The following is a 17618-nucleotide window of genomic DNA, read 5'->3' as shown; positions in this document are numbered from 1 at the left end:
CCTATAAATGATTCTTTTTTTGATGACATTTTAAAAACACTAGATCAGTAGTTTATAAAAGTGGTTCAGAAGTCTAAGGGAATTTTGTTGGATGTCACCAGAAAGGATATTCAAAGAAAAGGGAAGATTATATTTGAATCTTCTTTAATATCACTGTACATTTCAAACTAGAGCACTAAAAACGATCTAATGGGGAATGAAAATCCAGAGGAGGACAGAGCAATGATCCATGTAGTTGATGAAACAAATAAGGGGCTTATATCAATCAGATCAGACTAAAAAGATGAGGTGCTGTAGCCAGAGTGCTGAGGGGGCCTAGAAGGGACTCAGCACTGGAAAAATCTGGAAGAGGCTTTTAGATACTCAGCCATGTGTTTCACAGGCATCTCTGGAAGGTGGTGGGAGGTGAATTTTGATAATTGAAAGGAAAGACTAATTATATATAACCATTGTGGTGAGAGATAAATGAAAGCTTCTCTTTTAAAAGGTTTACATATTTATGCCTGCTTGTTCTGTAATGGATTCCTAGACTTTTTTTTTTTTTTGTACTGGGAATTGAATCTAGGGGTGCTTTACCACTGAGCTGCCTCCCCAGTCCTTTCATTTTTATTTTATTTTTTTATATTTTGAGTTAGTGTCTTGCTAAATTCCTGAGGCTGGCCTTGAACATGCGATCCTCTTGCCTCAGTCTCCCGAATTGCTCAGCTAGATTCCCAGACTTCTGAGGGCTGGGACCTCTGTCTTGTTCCTGTCTATACCTGGCCCTGTGTCATCTCTGGGTAGGGTTAAATGTCACCCTGGAGAATTCACTCTAGCGAAGGATAGGATCTCATTTTCAGAGCAGATCACTCTGACAGCTGGGTAGAGAAGAGGGAATAGAGTGTAAGAAAGGAGAAACCTAGGCTGCTGTGTGGCCATCTGTGTGAGCCATGCTGGTGTCTGAAACTGGGAGGGGGTGGCCAAAATGGAGAAGAGGTAGATGTCAAATGTATTGCACTTGGAGGATTTGTAGGAGTTGCTCAGGGCTTGGGTGGTGGTGGGGTGACAGCTGAGAAACTTCTTTTGTTTCTTACTTGGTCCTCGGGTTGGTTGTCAGTGCTACTCTGGAGGAAATGGTCAGCTAATTGTGCAGGAAGTTAGTAATGTAGAATGCAAATTTTATTTTCAACATTTAAAAAAAAAATTCATTCACTTTTATTCCTTATCCATTGCCATTATCTAATTTTAGAGTATTTTTATTGCTCCCCCCAAAGACCCCATTTCCCTTAACCATCACCCTCTAAACTACCCTACTAGCCTATGGAGATCACTAATCTATTTTCTGTCTCTATAGATTTATCTATTCTAGATATATTAATGGAATAAAAAATATGTTGTTCCTTATGATTGTCTTTTTGTCATTTGCATATATTTTCAAGATTTATCCACGTTATAGCCCATATCAGTAGTTCGTTTCCTTTTATTGCCAAATAATATTCCATTCTATGAACACATTATCTTTTATTTTATGTTATCTTTATCACAGATATTTATTTTGGTTGTTTCCATTTTCTTATAAAAAAGGCTGCTATGAACATTTGCTTACAAGTGTTTGTGTGGTCACAGATTGACATATCTCTTGGGTATAACCCTAGTTGTAAAATGATTGGGTTCTGTGGTAACTCTATTTAATCGTTTGGGGAACTTACTGTTTTCTAAGGTGCTTGTACCATTTTACCTTCTCATCATAATATAAGTTTTTAAAGACATCTAGAAAGAATTTGTGGTATTAAGCAAGTAGCAAATGTTATCTCAGGCAAATGACCAGGATGAATTGGGTTTGGGGGAAGGCAGAGAATCTATCTTCCTCTTCTCTGGGTCAGTTGGTGCCAAGCAGGACATCATACATTTGCTCATGATGTGGACTGATCTGGCACAAATGTACCTAGGCATGTCCCTGTCCAGGGTCACATTTGCACCAGATTAAGAAATGGAGCCACACTGCGTACATTCCATTCAAGTGTCCTTGACTGCATGCCATTGTGTGATGAGTTGAGGATATTGGATATGATGGTGTATACTTGTTAGGAGGAAAACACCACTTGGGTAAATCCTGAGCATTCCTGTACCTAATTCCATCCTTGTAAATTCTTCCACCTCATACTTTCTACCCTGCTTGCTAAGTGGTTGGAATTGTTCAGTTTGACCTCTGAGCTTGAGCTTACAAACTGCATTTGGTTCCTTGCTACCTTGTGTCATTGCTAATACTCCCATTTGTAGGCCAGGGATAAAAACCTGGTTAGGTCCAGGGGAAAATGCAGGAAACCAGGGTCTCACCCTTGTGGTAAATGTGTTGTTTGAATTTTCTTCAGTTAAGCTGTATTTACTAATAGGCTTTTAAGTTTACTTTCCAGCAGTTGCTATTCTCACAAAATGTTTTTATATGTTACATCTGGGTTTGTCTTTTAGGTGACAATTGCCTGTGATGCAGTTCTCAGCTCAAAATCTCCATACAGAAAGCAGGACCCAGACACATGGGAAAATGAGTTGCCAGTATCTAAATACGCCAATAACCTCACCCAGTTGGACAATGGTGTCAGGATTCCTCCAAGGTAAGAGCCAAATATAAGCAATTAGCAAATAGCCAATTAGCCCTTAACAGTGGTCAAAGGAACATTTGCTTTTCTTCCTCTTTTCTTGATCAGCAGTTACATATTTTCTTACCAAATGCCTTTTATTAAAAGGAGCTCAAAATGTCTCTGTAAAATAGCTTATAGGTTTGCAGTAGCTATAGAATGTGCCTAGGCCATCCCCTAACCCTCACCTGCACTAAAACTGCCAGTTGCAAAACCCTGCAATTCTTGGCTGAGGGTTGTCTCCTCCTGCTGAAGCCAGCTGGGCCCTCCATGGAGTGGTCAGAAATGCCAGAGTCAAAGCTCCTTCATCTTATCCTGGAATAGCCCTCTACCAGTGGTAGTGGAATGGGTGGATAAATACCTAGCCTCCTGCCATTCCAGGTGAGAAAACTGTCTCCTGTAGTTCTCCAGCTGGTCTGAGCCCCAGTTGCCCATGATGGTCACCTGCTCATCAACACACCCTATATGGCTCCTGCCCTTTCCTGTCTGCCTTCCCCACTCCCCTGGGATCACCTCCCACGTAAGCCACTTGCATTTAAGTTTTTGTCTCAGAGTTTGTTCTGCAACAGTCTTTGGTTGTCACATTTTGGTGGAACTGCTCTTGGGGCTGCATTGGCATCTCCTTTACTGGGTGCTGGTGTGTTTACAGAGGCAGATCCTGGAGGAAAGGGCAGGTGGATCGGGAATGTGACTGATTTGGTTGGACCCTGATTTTACTGTATTCCATTCTGTGTGGTCTTAGGAAAGGAGTGTCACTTCTGAGTCTCAGTTTCTTCCTTTGTAGCAGTGAGGATAGTAAAATGGTGCTAAACAGCATTTACTAGAATTCAATAAGTCTTTATGTAAGTTACCTGGCACATAGCTGATATTTCCCATTCCGTTTCTTTTCTCATTAATTTAGATTTGCAGTGTAGTAGGATGTGCTAGTCAACTTTCCATTGTTATAACAAATACCTGAGATACCTGAGATAAATCAACTTAGTAAGAGAAAAAGTTTTGTTTTGGCTCACAGTTTTGGAGGCTTCAACCTATGATCAATTGGTTCTGTGGCTTTTGGACCAGTGGTGAGGCAGCACAATGTGGTGGGAGCTCCTGCTGGAGCAAGCTGCTCACCTCATGATAGGATGCAGAGAGAGAGGAAGAGGAGGAGCCAGGGTTCTGATAGCTTCTTTAAAGGCAGCCTCCAATGACCAGAAAACCTCCTCCTGGTAGTGCCAAGCTGGGGACCAAGTCTTTAATGCATGGGCCTTTGGCGGACACTCCAGATCCAGACTCTTCTATAAAGTTTTGTTTAAACCAGTTTTACTCTAGTTTTAAACTAGAATTACTGTTCTAATAGTAGATTCAGTTATGCATGTTCCTGGTTCCTGCTTCAGTCCTCTTAGCCAAGAGATAAACAGAAGGATATAACAATAGCAATTAGTTTAAACTAGTTTGCTCTAGTGGTTAATGCTTTAGGAGTTAGCCATTTATATACACAGACCCTTAATGTTTGCAACTTGTTCAAGGTCCACTGTCCAGCACATGGGAATTTTGAGAAAATGACCTTCCCTTCTACCCTTCATGCTGTGTATTGGTTTTCTAAAGTCAAAGAATCATCTCAGAGATGCTCCCTGTCTGGGAGGCAGGCAGGGTGCAGCGTGGTCCTGCTGCTCTGGGAGGGGTAAAGATAATGTTTGGAGGGGAGAAGGTGGGGAGGCATCAGTCTCTGTTATTCCACAGAGCATTTCTTCTGACCTGCCAGCTTGAGACGCTGTTTTTCTTAGATGTTAGTATTGTTGTGCTCCGGCTGTTCTGACTGCTCTATGTCACTACTTTCCAGTGGTTGGAAGTGTGCCAGATGTGACCTGCGGGAGAACCTCTGGTTGAATTTGACTGACGGCTCTGTCCTGTGTGGGAAGTGGTTCTTCGACAGCTCTGGGGGTAATGGGCATGCACTGGAGCACTATAGAGACATGGGCTACCCTCTAGCCGTGAAGCTGGGAACCATCACTCCCGATGGGGCAGGTGAGTATGCCTTTTCCAAATCTGGGAACATGTAATGGCTTTTTAGATTTAACCCATCCTTTTATCCCCATGGTGGGTGTAGGCTCTGAACTCTGAACTGCTGTGAAGTCTTGAACAAGTTTCTAATCCTTCTGATTCCCTGTCTGGAGAATAGCAATGGCACCTCTCTCATGTTTATGGATGAGAATAAGGCATTTAGCCCCGTGCACATACTAAAGCTTGAAAAAAACGTTAGCTGCTATTGTTATACCCTTCTGTTTATCTCTCAGCCAAGAGGTCAGAAGCAGGAATGAGGATTTTGAAGTGAACATGCGTAATTAAACCCACTATTAGAACAGTAGGAGAAAGTCCTCGAATTCATTATGGGGATTAGTACCATTTTAGGAACTAATGGGTTAATTATGGAGAAGATGAGTTTTAACAAATTCTCTTTGTTAAGAGTCCCTGAAATCGCCTGGCAGTGATGGTGTTCGCGTTCTTTGAAGGATTAGGATGGCTTCCTACTTGGACTGTCAGCTTCAGAATCAGTTATTTCTTTTTGCTCTCATGCAGCCTGCCCTAAAGTGTTGGCTTTTGGCCATGATTCTATAGTTAATTCCTCCTACCATTTTGTGATGGAAAAGGGAAATAATTTCAGGTCCAGAATGAGAAACTTAGATATTGAGCAGAAGCTATAAGAAGGGAGGGTACTGGGAAGGGAGGGGGAATGAGATGGATCTTATGTGCACGTATGAAGTATGAATGTGGCATAGAGAATCACACCATTAGGTATAATTATACTGCCCGAATAAGAAAAAAGAACCCATCATCTAATCATCCTTGAAAATGCAGGTCTATACCAGTACCCACCCCAACCTTCTCCATCTTCCCAGCTCTCTTGGGTCTCTGTTGCCTCTGTGTTTTTTGGTAAGACCGTGTTTTTAGAAGAAATACAAAGATATCTGTCTTTCCTCTTTTCTTCTTGGTTATCGTTCTGTGATCGAATTAGCTTGCTTCAGAGTTAATTGATCAAGATCTTTCACTCAGTCTGGAACACTTCTCACCAACCATTAAATGGGTTTAGTTTGTCATTTTGGAAATTTTTTTCTTTTTTTTGCAGGGGAGTGGGTACCGGGGATTGAATTCAGGGCACTCGACCACTGAGCCACATCCCCAGCTCTATTTTGCATTTTATTTAGAGACAGGATCTCACGGAGTTGCTTAGTGCCTCACTTTTGCTGAGGCTGGCTTTGAGCTCTCAATCCTCCAACCTCAGCCTCCTGAGCTACTGGGATTACAGGTGTGTGCCTTCAAGCCCAGTTGGAAATTTTTTCTTGCTCCCAAATTTCATGGAATTTTTTTAATTCATTATTGTTTTTGGACAGGTGTAGTCCTTTTTATATAAATGTATTAGACTGATTTTCTAGTATGTATACGTGTTGGTGTTTTTCTTAATTTTTAAAAAATGAACTCTTTAGTTATTAAGAATATTAACCTATTATGTGCCATAGTTGTTAAGTGGGTTTATTTTTGTTATTGTTGTTAAAAAGGGAGAACTTTGTTCATTCATGGAGTGTGTAAAACAGGGGCAACAGTGCAGACCCCATGTCCTGTGGTGATAGTTCTTGAATTCATGTAGCTGAAATAATGTTAACTTTTGAAAAAAAGATAAGACTTTGAGTCCTGTGTATGTTGTATAGTTTTAGTGTTAATAAAATGACTGTTTTCTGTCTAATTATTGTTCATGGATAGCATTAATTCTATTTTGTTTCCTTTAAATATGTTTAAATCTGTTTGTTAGTTATAACTTACTGTTTATTTAAAAGCCAAATGAATCAGTAAGAGTGTATATGAAGTTTCTTGAAGTGTTTTGCGATGAGCCTGTGGACCCTGAGATGCAGGAGGGTGGGTGTCTTCCATCTGGCGATTGGGGATACGTCCTAGTAAAGGTACCTCTGCCAACGTAACCATCTTCTACACTCATTGGGCCCTAAAGCACTAACTACTTCAACTCACCCGAGACAAAGTCTCAAAGTCAGGACATTCGTTTTTAGATCATAATATGAACCACAACTGCCAGTATGTGGGATGTTTATGTCAGTTTGACCAGTACATTCCCTCCCTGTGGGAAGATAAATTATATTTAGAAGATTGCCTTGTGGACATGGAATTCAAGAAGGTTGTGGATTCAATTACTTCATGATACCTCGATCTGATCATCCTGATTTCCTTTCCCTCAATAAGGATGTGCCTGTTCAATGAGAAATTCCTTCTCATCCTTGAGGTGTCTGTGTAGATTGTAGTTCTCCCAAGAAGCCCGGATTCCCCCAGGCTAGGCCAGGATGGTTGGCACATGTCATGAAAATAGGCCCCATATCCAGTTCCACTCTGGGTCCCCATGGGGACAATAACAAACAAAACAGGAAACAGATACCACACAAACAAACAAAAGCTTTCCTATGGGGGAAGAGACATTGTTTTGGCCAAGCAAAGGGGAGGTTCTTGATGCGATGGGAGAAAGGTGAGAAGGAGGCTGGAGAGGTGTTTTTATTCCATCATGGAAACTAGTTATTAACCTAATAACCTGTGCTTATGGGCTACAGGTCACTGCAAGACAGTGGTCCGGGGATGCACGAGGCAGCTGTGAGATTGCCCATTCCACGGGCTGCTCCAGGTCTGAAGCTTCTCAAGTTGGTCTTTCTTCTTTGGTCATAGTATTCACCTCTGACCTCTGACCCAGGCATAAGTTCCCTTGAGTTTCTCACAACCTGATTGAAATCAAGGCATGACTACCTCATTTTTTGATCTGGCTTGAGCCCCTCTTGTGTGCCTGTATCACCTGGTGGTGCTCCACAGTGGCATTTTTCACAGGATTCTGAAATCATTTGTTTAAGGGCGGCCAGCTGGTATCGTGGGGACTGAGTGCCACGTTTGTTATGCATCTAGCATAGCTCCTGCACATAGTAGGTGCTCAGTAAACGTGTGGAGTCAACAGTGGAAGACAACGCCAACAACATGTTCTTCTGCTTCACCTTTTTTCTTTTCTTTAAAAAATAATTTTTTTTGATGCCTTCTTACTCTTGTTAGCTTTTTTTTTTTTTTTTTCCTTCCTGACTACAGTCTAGGTTTTGTCTGGCCTGGGAGTTAAAATCATTCTTTAAAATGCTTGTACATACTTTTGACCTCATTCATTTTGCGTTTATTTTTCTAGGGTAATTGCGGGAGCGTTCTCTCCTTTCTCTTCATTTCCTTTTAGTGGCCGATGGCTTGTCGGCACACAGATATAAACTCATGGTGGAGAGAGGTGGTTCGGGTGGAGGGGTCAGCCCTTCCTCTGAAGAGAACCTTCTCTTGACCTCTCTGACTTTCTATGCTGTGTTTGACCAAGAGATCGGGTTTTCTCTCCATTTTCTGAGCAAAGCAGAAAAGCCAGCTTCCCCTGGCTTCCTCTCTCTTTCTAAACTCAAGAGCTCATCAAGGTGCATCTTTAACTTTCTGCCATTTTCCGGGGCTTAGGAGGAGAGCCTTGAATCACACAAGTGAGCCTTAGTTAGGAAGATATCTGAGGTTGTTCATGCCAGATGAGCCAACTAAGAGTATTTGAAATATTAAACTTTAACCTTACAAGGGCAGGGACCCTGCTGATCTCATTAAACATTATATCTTCAGTATCTGTATTATCTTGTATTCAGTAAATACTTATTGAACAGGATGAATACATAAAAGAATGACTGAGTTAATCAATGTGGCCGAACAAGGCTAACTATGGTGCATTAATCCTAATAGACACCATCCAGGAAAATCATCTTGATCTTTGGGAATTACTTATAAAGCATTTTTTTTTCAGTTAGAATATTATAATAAATTTGGGAAAAATAAGAAAAGGGGGAAAAAATAAAAGAAATCTTTCCATTAAGTTATTACCATTTGATACTGTTTCTCACTGTCTCAGTCCTCAACTTCAATCTCTTTTTGTGATGCTGGGGATTGAACTCAGGGCCTCATGCGTGCCAGGCAAGTGCTCTACAACTGAGCTACATCCCCAGCCCTCCTTTTCTTATTTTATTTTGAGTCAGGGTCTAAGTTGCCTAGGCTGGTCTGAAACTTGTAGTCCTCTTGCCTTAGCTTTGTAAGTAGCAGGGATTACAGGCGGCTCCACCGTGGCCGGACCTAAATTACTTTTCAAATTTACTGCACATACTATTTTCTAACATGTGTCTCACACGAATGGGGTATTCCTGCGCTAAAATTTTTCTTTTCTTTTTTTATGCTTGCTACCTCATGCTCTCTGTGGTTTAGTTTGTCATTTAACTTGAAATGAAACAATGACTGGTTTACTTCTAAAATGATCCCAGTTACTCACCAAACACAGCTTGGGCCATTCCTGGGTGGGACCCACCATGGACTTTACAACTATAGTTCTTGGTTTCAAGTTTTAGGTCAAGTCAGGAGGCATGGAGGATAATAGTTGTCAGGGAAGGCTTATTTGCTGTGACAATTTTGAACTGAGACCTGACTGTTAAGCTGAAGTTGGAATAAAACAAGCTTCCCAATGAAGAACACGTAAGGCAGTCGTTTTCAGCCACTGAGTCTACTTAAATTTTTTTTCTATGACTCTATAATGTTTATACATTTTTAAAGATGGCCAAGTTTAAGGATCACAGTTCATTTTTAGACGTCTTGTGTGGTACTCATTAAACTGTTTTTTCATTGAGGTAAGAAATAACAATAGTATCTGACCAAATCCTGTTGTATCTCTGGGCGTGTAGTGACGGGAGTTAAGAAATGTGATTTTCTTAGTTGCAAGAGCCTGATGGGCCAAGAACCACAGAGGGCTGTGTGATTTTCCTTTATTTCAAAATGCTAGGCCAATGCTAATGATGTCATTCTAGCAATTTTATATTTTCGAATAGATCTTTGATAATTAGAGGCCCAGAGTCTTAATCTTCAAAACTGTCTCCCTAGTTAATAATAACCAGAGATCGAGAACAATGGAGCCTAGAGAGCACCAGTGTTTGAGTGGCATTTTTCTGCTCTTTGTCATAGTTTAAAAACAGTGTTGATGTGTGTGTTTTAAGTTGTGAGTTCCAAGATTTTTGTTTGTTTTTTTAATTATTCAGACTTTTTTTTTTTTTTGGATTTTTTTTTTCCCTCTCAACTGGACTGGGGATTTTGTCTTTTATTTTTGGTTTTTGAGAACACTGACCTACATAAATATAAATGAGGGTTGCTATCAGCAAGTTAAAATGGGTCCCTAGGAGAAGAGGAGTAGAAAAGAAAGCTGGATAATGTTTAATCTGTTAATAATAGAAAGATTGTCTGCTTTTGGGGGGCAGGGAGTCTCCACATATGTCACATAGGTCAGAGAGTGACCTGTAGCATCCACACAGTACTGTCTGTCTCTCTCTCTACACACACACACACACAAACACACACACAATTTCTTTCCTTGAGTTGTTTTGAGGAATAGGAAACTTCTTGGGCAGTTTCTTTTTCTTACTCTCCTCAAGGGTGATAATTTTACATCTGTTTTCCTTTTTGTAGATTTTGTTTTTCAAATTTGGGAGTGGAGAAATTGTGATTTTCTGAGGTTTCCCTTTCTATGAATGGGCCTAGGATGGTGCCTCACCATAGGTATCCTGGAATATCAAGGAATATTCTAATGTGCAGGGAAGAGGATTGGCCACGAATCTGATAGCTGGTTTCTGGGTCACCTGGGGGGTTTGGGGGGAAAATCATTTCACCTTCAGGAACCTCTTCCTCTGTAGTATGCACCTGAAAGTGTCTGCCCCACTGCATTGCCGTGGGAGGACAGATAGGGCAGGGGATCCTATGGCTTTGAAAACTGTAAACATTGCTCCAAAAACTTTACGGTGCCCCTGGGAGTCTTGATAAATGCAGATTCTGATTAGTGGGTCTGGGACAGGGCCCAAGACGCTGTATCTCCCCGGGGTTCCCAGGTGATGCTGCAGCTTGGTTCTTGCACCACAGTTCAGTCCAAAGCTTTATGTTGTCAGGTGGGATGTTGTCATCATGAGGAGAGAAGCTGCCCACCCCAGTGCAGTGTGCCACCACGCAGGGCCTGGGGTGTCTGGAGCCTCCTGAGTTACCCAGGTGTGTCAGACACATCCCGGGTGCCTGTGCGTGCCGTGAGTGAGACGGGCAGGCTGGGGAAGCACCTCACAGTCTGAACATCTCTCATAGGTTCCATGTCATGTGAACACTGAAGTAGGAAAGAAGGGACTCAGGGGAACGACTGGTGGGAGGAATGAGGATGTAGAGGATTCCGCAGGCAGAATTTTGTTTGGTCTAGCCATTTAGCTGCAGCTCAGCACCTGTGTGCTTTCTGTCCCCACCAATTCTCCCCTATGGCAGACATAGGTCACCTCCTCACCCTGGCCTCTTCTGACCTTAGCGTCATGCCACTGTATATTTGGTTAGAAAAGTTCAATGTGGGGCATTTATATTTGTCTAATTTTAAATAACTTTAACTTAAGGTTATGTTTTTTTTTTTTTTTTTTTTTTGAGTTTTAGAAACTTTCTTTTTAGTTTTTGAAATGTCAGAAGAATTGATGTGTGTGTATCTGCTTATTATGTTTATTGTTTATCATCTTTTTCCTGGTTGAGTGTTATGAGGTTTTTGTTTGGTTTATTGCTATACTCTAAGTATGGTGCGCATTAGAGGTTCAATAAGTATTCATTGAATATTGAATGACTTGATTACATATCTCTGCTTATTTTTTCTCCACCTCTAGATGTTTATTCTTTTCAAGAAGAGGAACCTGTTTTGGATCCTCATTTGGCCAAACACCTAGCACATTTTGGAATTGATATGCTTCACATGCATGGGGTGAGAAGGTCTACTTTGGTCTCTAATCCCACCTTGTGGGGGGATATAGGGATGTGGGGCGGGAGAGGGAGCCGCTTAGTTTATTATACCTTCCTCTAACATGGATCTTTGTTTTTATAAATTTTATGTTTTAATTGTTACATTTACTTCTTTTTAAAAAAATTTATTTATTTTTAAGATACACGACAACAGTGTAATGCATTACAATCCATATTACACATATATAGCACAATTTTTCGTATCTCTGTATATTGACTTCTTGAATTTAAGTAATTTGCATATTTTTTTGGTTACCAGCTTAAATGTTTTATGTTGTAGTAAAAATGGCATCTGATCAAGTACCATATTGTTTTCGTTGGAGTTTACTTGCACAATTTCTGTCTCCTTTTGATGGATAGTTGCATGAATCACGCTTTTGTTCATCGAAGGGAGAAAGTACAGGGAGATGACCTTTAAAATTATCTGTGACCAACATCATTTTTAATTAATTTCAGGAAGGGAAGCAGAACTCCTGGGGTGGTGGAAAGAATAAGCCAACCCATTATTGTTGATGGAAAAGGCTTTGCTTCATTTATTAATGTGTGCTGGAGTTGACGTCATGACCGTAGTTTTTTTTTTTCTTTTTGAGAAGCTATTTAAGGTGCACGTTTTGTTTTAGCCCTTTCCTCCCAGACCACCTCCCTCTCTTCCTGTTCTTACTCTGTCTCCACTTTCTCAGGCATACCTGCCTTCTCACTGGTTTTCCTCACACCTCCTTCCCCTAGCAAGGTGCTCCCAGGCCCCAGGTTTTACTCCACACCCTCTCCACTGCCTCACCTTTTCATTGCTGTTTTGTGTTGCTTCTTCTCTTAAGTCATCTTGCTTCTTTTTCTTTGATTTCTAACTTTTATCCTCGTCCTCTCTCCTGCCTTTTCAATCCTTCTCTTTAAATCTTTTTCATGTTTTTTTATTGTAATGAAATATGTGTAACATAAAATCTGCCATTTTAGCCATTTTTTTATTTAATTGATTTTATTTTTTTTAAATACATGACAGCAGAATGCATTACAATTCTTATTACACATACAGAGCACAATTTTCCATATCTTTGTACATAAAGTATGTTCACATCAATTCATGTCTTTATACATGTACTTTGTTTTTTTATTACAATTCTTATTACACGTATATACCACATTTCTTCATATCTCTGTTTGTATATATACAAAGTAGGTTGACACCCAATTCGTGTCTGCATGCATGTACTTTGGATGATGATGTCTATCACATTCCACCATCCTTGCTAATCCCCTGCCTCCTTCCTTTCCCTCCCACCCCTCTTCCCTATCTAGAATTCATCTATTTCTCCCACGTTCCCCCTTCCTACCCCGCTATGAGTCAGCCTCCTTATATCAGAGAAAACATTCGCATTTTAGCCATTTTTTTATTATTATTTCTTACATACATGACAATAGTGGAGTGCGCCATTTTTGATTATATGGTTCTGTGGCATTGACTACTCCACATCAACGTGCGACGGCCACCGTCTCTCAGTGTCCTTTAACTAGATTTTTTATTTCTCCATGTAATTAGAAAAAAAATTAGAAATATCCATTGACATTAGAAATAATTCATGGGACATGATATTTGAATGGGAATCATATTTAAAATTATCTTTCTTTAATGACTTGGTCCTAGACAGAGAATGGGCTTCGGGACAATGACATCAAGCCCAGGGTCAGCGAGTGGGAAGTGATCCAGGAGTCGGGGACGAAGCTGAAGCCCATGTATGGCCCCGGGTACACAGGTCTGAAGAACCTGGGGAACAGCTGCTACCTCAGTTCAGTCATGCAGGCCATCTTCAGCATCCCAGAATTCCAGAGAGCGTAAGTGCCTCCCCAGCAGAGGGGTCCTGGGGAAGCCCATCTGCATCACCTTGGACCTTCTGCCACCTCATCTGTGGCATGACCTCTCATCCCGAGACTGGGTGAGAACCCTTACCAAGTGTTACAGGATCAGGGGAGATAGGGGAACTTTGGAAACTCAAAAACACTCTACAAGGTTATATTAACTATGACTTCCACTTTTAGACCACTCTGTGTGCCAAGAATATACTGATCATTAACCTCTGTGGGGAAGCTGCCCAATCCCTCCTATGGATGTGTTAGGAGAAAGCCAGTGGTTGGTTTGTTCAGTCTCTCTCCTCTGGGGATGGAGAGTTCCTTAGTGACTTAGGATTTTCATTATTTGCTTACTCGAAAGTGTGGGTCACATACTGGTGCTGTTCTTGTGGATGGTTGGATATGGGTCTGTGATGAATTAAGTATGGGTTCTGAGAGCACTTAGAAATTTTTGTAGCAGTTTTATATTGTCACGTCTTATAAGTAGCATTTCATTTTTCTGATTATTCATTTTTATGGTATTCTTTAAGGGTATTGTCCAAGTATTTTTCCAAGTTGGAAAAAGCTGGCCCCTTACCATGGACACTTTGGGAGGCACTGATTTTTGGGTGCTTCCTAACTGTGCATGAACAAGGCTGCCTTCCTCACCCCACACCTGGTGGCTCAGTAGGTATGGATGTGACCATTTTCTTCCTTGGGTTGTACTTAGAACAGGAAGCCGCAGAGCCCAGGAGCTACAGCTGGTGAGCTCAGTGGTGCACTTAGGGCCACTAACTAAGTTTAGAAAATTATCTCTAGCGTGTCCCGCGGTGGGTAGGCTTTTACCTTGGTTCAGTGTGGAAGAGGACACATGTGTGTCAAGGCAGACTGACAGGCAGACAGCAGGCTAGGTATAGCACAAGGCAATGTTTTACCCACCTGGAGTTGAAATCCTAATGGCTTTAATAGGGGTTAATCAAAAGTATGTCAGAAAACCTTTTCTTTCCTTGGTATTTGAAGACTTAACCTCTTGCCATTTTCTGGCTTTGAAAATATATGGTCAGTTTTCCATATTGATTTTCATGTTTTCATCCAGCCAATGGTGTGAGTTCTGTTCTGCTCAGCAGTGTGCTGGGTGTGTGGTGGGTGAATGGTAAATGAAAGGACATGGTTCCTGGCCCCAGGGAAGGCACAAAAAACAGGCATTGCCTAAATAATCATAAGAACAACTACGTGGTTATAAATGTGGTACATTCCATGAAGGAAAAGGGAAGGAGGTATCAGAGAGGACCCCTTGAAGAGGGAACACACCCCGACAGATATGTGGGAGGAGTGGGGGGGGGCAGGGGATTTTGGGCAAAGGGAAGAGCAAGTTTGAAGCCTCAAGATGGGAAATGCTTTTCAAAGGTGAACATCATATTATTTTTTTTAAAAATTTTTACCCACACCTCACACTTACATTATTATTCATTTGATCAGAGAAAAATGTCACTCCATCCTATGTGACTCATGCTGCAAGATCTTTTTTGGAAATGCTGAATGAATGTCCTTGTGGGAGATAATAATAATAATTATTATCGCTTTTAAACTACAATGGAAGAAATTTTTGTTTATTTTTCTTAAAAAAATCCAACAGCATTTTTAGTGCTTTAAAATCTACTAACAACTACAACAACAACAACAAACTTCTGACAGGCCATTTGACAAAGAATTAACTTTCTGATTTTTTTAAATGAAAAAAAATGTATGTCATATTTGTGGTGTATTTATTTATTTTTTAATTTAAGATTTGAATCTCCCTGTAGTCTTTGAAAAAAAAATTTTTTTTAGTTGTAGTTGGATGAAGACATGAATGGTGTTAATATACTTTGCATACAACCAGAGATATGAAAAATTGTGCTCTGTATGTGTAATATGAATTGTAATGCATTCTGCTGTCATATATAACAAATTAGAATTTAAAAAAAATGGAAAAAAGACTTAAAATTTCTTTCTATTAAGGATAATCAAACTCTTAACCCTGAAACATTTTCTACTTTTCAAAGTGACCCACATTTTAATTTATTATGTAATTAAGCACAAAAGCATACATGATTTGGCCTTTTTATTTTGGTGACATTCTCTTTGTATATAAATGCAGTTTTTTTTTTTTAACCAAAGACAGTTATAGAAAAATGTGTAAATGAACATTGTATTTAAATGGAACAATAAATATTTTAAAAATATGTTTATGAATTTTTAAAAAAGATTTGAATCTCCCTATAGTCCTTTTAAAAAAAATTTTTTTTTAGTTGTAGCTGGACACAACACCTTTATTTTTTATTTATTTATTTTCATGTGGTGCTGAGGATCGAACCCAGCACCTTACATGTGCTAGGCAAGCACTCTACCACTGAGCCACAACCCCAGCCCTCCCTGTAGTCTTGTTTCAAGAGTTTTGGAATTTTATTTCATATTATCAAATATTTTATATGCTATTTTTATAAGTTTTTACCATATATCTTAGAGCATGAGCAACTCCTTCTTATTCTTTTCCTTGTTTGGCCAAATGCCCCCGGATTGAAATACTTGTTCTTCAAGCCCCTTTTTTCCCAGCAGTCAATTCAGTTTAGGTGGGTCCAGGGCAGTGTATCCATTTTGTAAGTGGAAAGAGTGACTCATAGAAAGATTAGATGACTTATGAACACCACAGTGTAATTCAGAAATGTCAGCCCAATTCCTTGATACCTTGTCTGCCACTGGTTTACATTTTAACATAATTCTCACTGAGGATCACATCTAGGTAAACTGGTGTGTGACTTGAATAAGTTGGCCACATTGTCAGTTAGCAAATCTACATCTTTTCTTGGATTATCACTAGATTTTGAACTGCAAGTGTTAATATGTATCTTAAAAATTACCTAACATTACTTCTGTATTTTAATTTAGATTTGTTGTAATGGAGGCTATGTCTTGTCAATTAGAAAAGGAACATAGTTGGCTGGAAAAATGGACATTTGGATGTCAAAGTTTTACCCCCTATAACTTTATGTTTCTCTACCAGTCTCACCTGAAGCATAAACTCATTCATTTTCCTGATGAGTTTTTTGTCTTGACAGATTTTGAGATGTGATAAAAACTGGATCATAGGTGAGCTAATGAGTTTGTCATGTTGTGTATTATACAGAATCTATCAGCATGGCCTCTGTAGCTAAACAGTTAGCTCAGAAGTCTAATTTATCTGTTGTTTGGCTTTCTGTCCTTTACAAACTTCTAGATGAAATTGTTGCCCCAGTGACACATTTAAGAACAGGGACAAGGATGGGGCTGTCTATCATTGTCTACAAGCTATCTTTGGTATAGATACATAATCTGTGAAACAAAGTCTGAGTTTGTGAACAGGAGGTGCCTTGAAGTTTCTACTAGTTGAGGGATTCAATTAGAGGTTGGTGCTAACTGCTAGTATGCCCTGGTTTTCTTGCTAGAGCTTTGTTGCAATAATGCCTGTTAGTCTGCTTTCTGTCACTGTGTACAATACCTGAGATAACCAACTTAAAAAGAGGAAGGTTTATTTTGGTTCACAGTTTTGGAGGTTTAGTCCATGACCAATTGGCCTTATTTCTTTGAGCCTGTAGTGGCACAGTATATCATGGTGAAAGTGTGTGGTGGAGGAGGCCCAGTTAAAACTGGATCATAGGTGGCCAGATTGTCAGTTAGCAAATCTACATTTTTATACCACTTGTGGGTGGTATAAAGAGAGAGAGAAAGTGGAGAGGGAAAGGAAGAGAAATGGTCGTACAATCCCCTTTGAGGGCACACCTGAGTGACCTAACTTCCTCCCACTAGGCCCTGCCTCTTAAGGGTTCCACCATCTCTCAACAATGCTATGTGCTATGGGTTGGGGACACATGGTCTGTGGGGTGGGGGCACATATCCAAACCACAGCAATACCTTTTCTCTTTGGTTCTTGGAAGCCAGTTATAGAAATTGGTTGTGTGATTATATGACATGGTTTAGTCCGCCTTCATAGAGATTGCATTCTATTATATAATCTTTAGAGAGACGGATAACAAGAAAGAAAATAAATGGTATAATTCAAATAGTGAATATTTTTTCTTAGCTAAGAAGCTAAAAAAAAAAATTCTGCTGGAGCATGCAATAGGGAGTTAGGAAGGGTGGGGGTGGCTACTCTCTTGGCTGAGTCTGGGGAGGTGACTTTCAGCAGACCCGAGAAGGGGCTGCCAAGCAAGCATCTGTGAAAAGAGCGTTCCAGAAAAGGGACAGCAGATGGCCTGGCCTTGAAGCAGGAGTCAATCTGGAATGCCCTGG

At 40.3% G+C, this 17618-nt stretch overlaps 1 protein-coding gene across 1 annotated transcript in view; it reads left to right on the top strand.

The window, feature by feature from the left end:
* Nucleotides 1–17618, top strand: part of Usp13 (ubiquitin specific peptidase 13) — a 101237-nt gene that overhangs the window by 40449 nt on the left and 43170 nt on the right. Inside the window, exons 5-8 of the mRNA XM_015494234.2 lie at nucleotides 2449–2591; nucleotides 4438–4622; nucleotides 11357–11451; nucleotides 13129–13316. Coding sequence (XP_015349720.1) covers nucleotides 2449–2591; nucleotides 4438–4622; nucleotides 11357–11451; nucleotides 13129–13316 — 611 coding nt within the window. The remainder of the gene's footprint in view (nucleotides 1–2448; nucleotides 2592–4437; nucleotides 4623–11356; nucleotides 11452–13128; nucleotides 13317–17618) is intronic.

This window comes from Marmota marmota, unplaced genomic scaffold, assembly GCF_001458135.2.
Source record: "Marmota marmota marmota unplaced genomic scaffold, marMar, whole genome shotgun sequence".
NCBI classification, from domain to species: domain Eukaryota; kingdom Metazoa; phylum Chordata; class Mammalia; order Rodentia; family Sciuridae; genus Marmota; species Marmota marmota.
The sequence above is the reverse complement of the archived record's forward strand: the minus strand, read 5'-3'. Positions and strand labels throughout refer to the sequence as shown.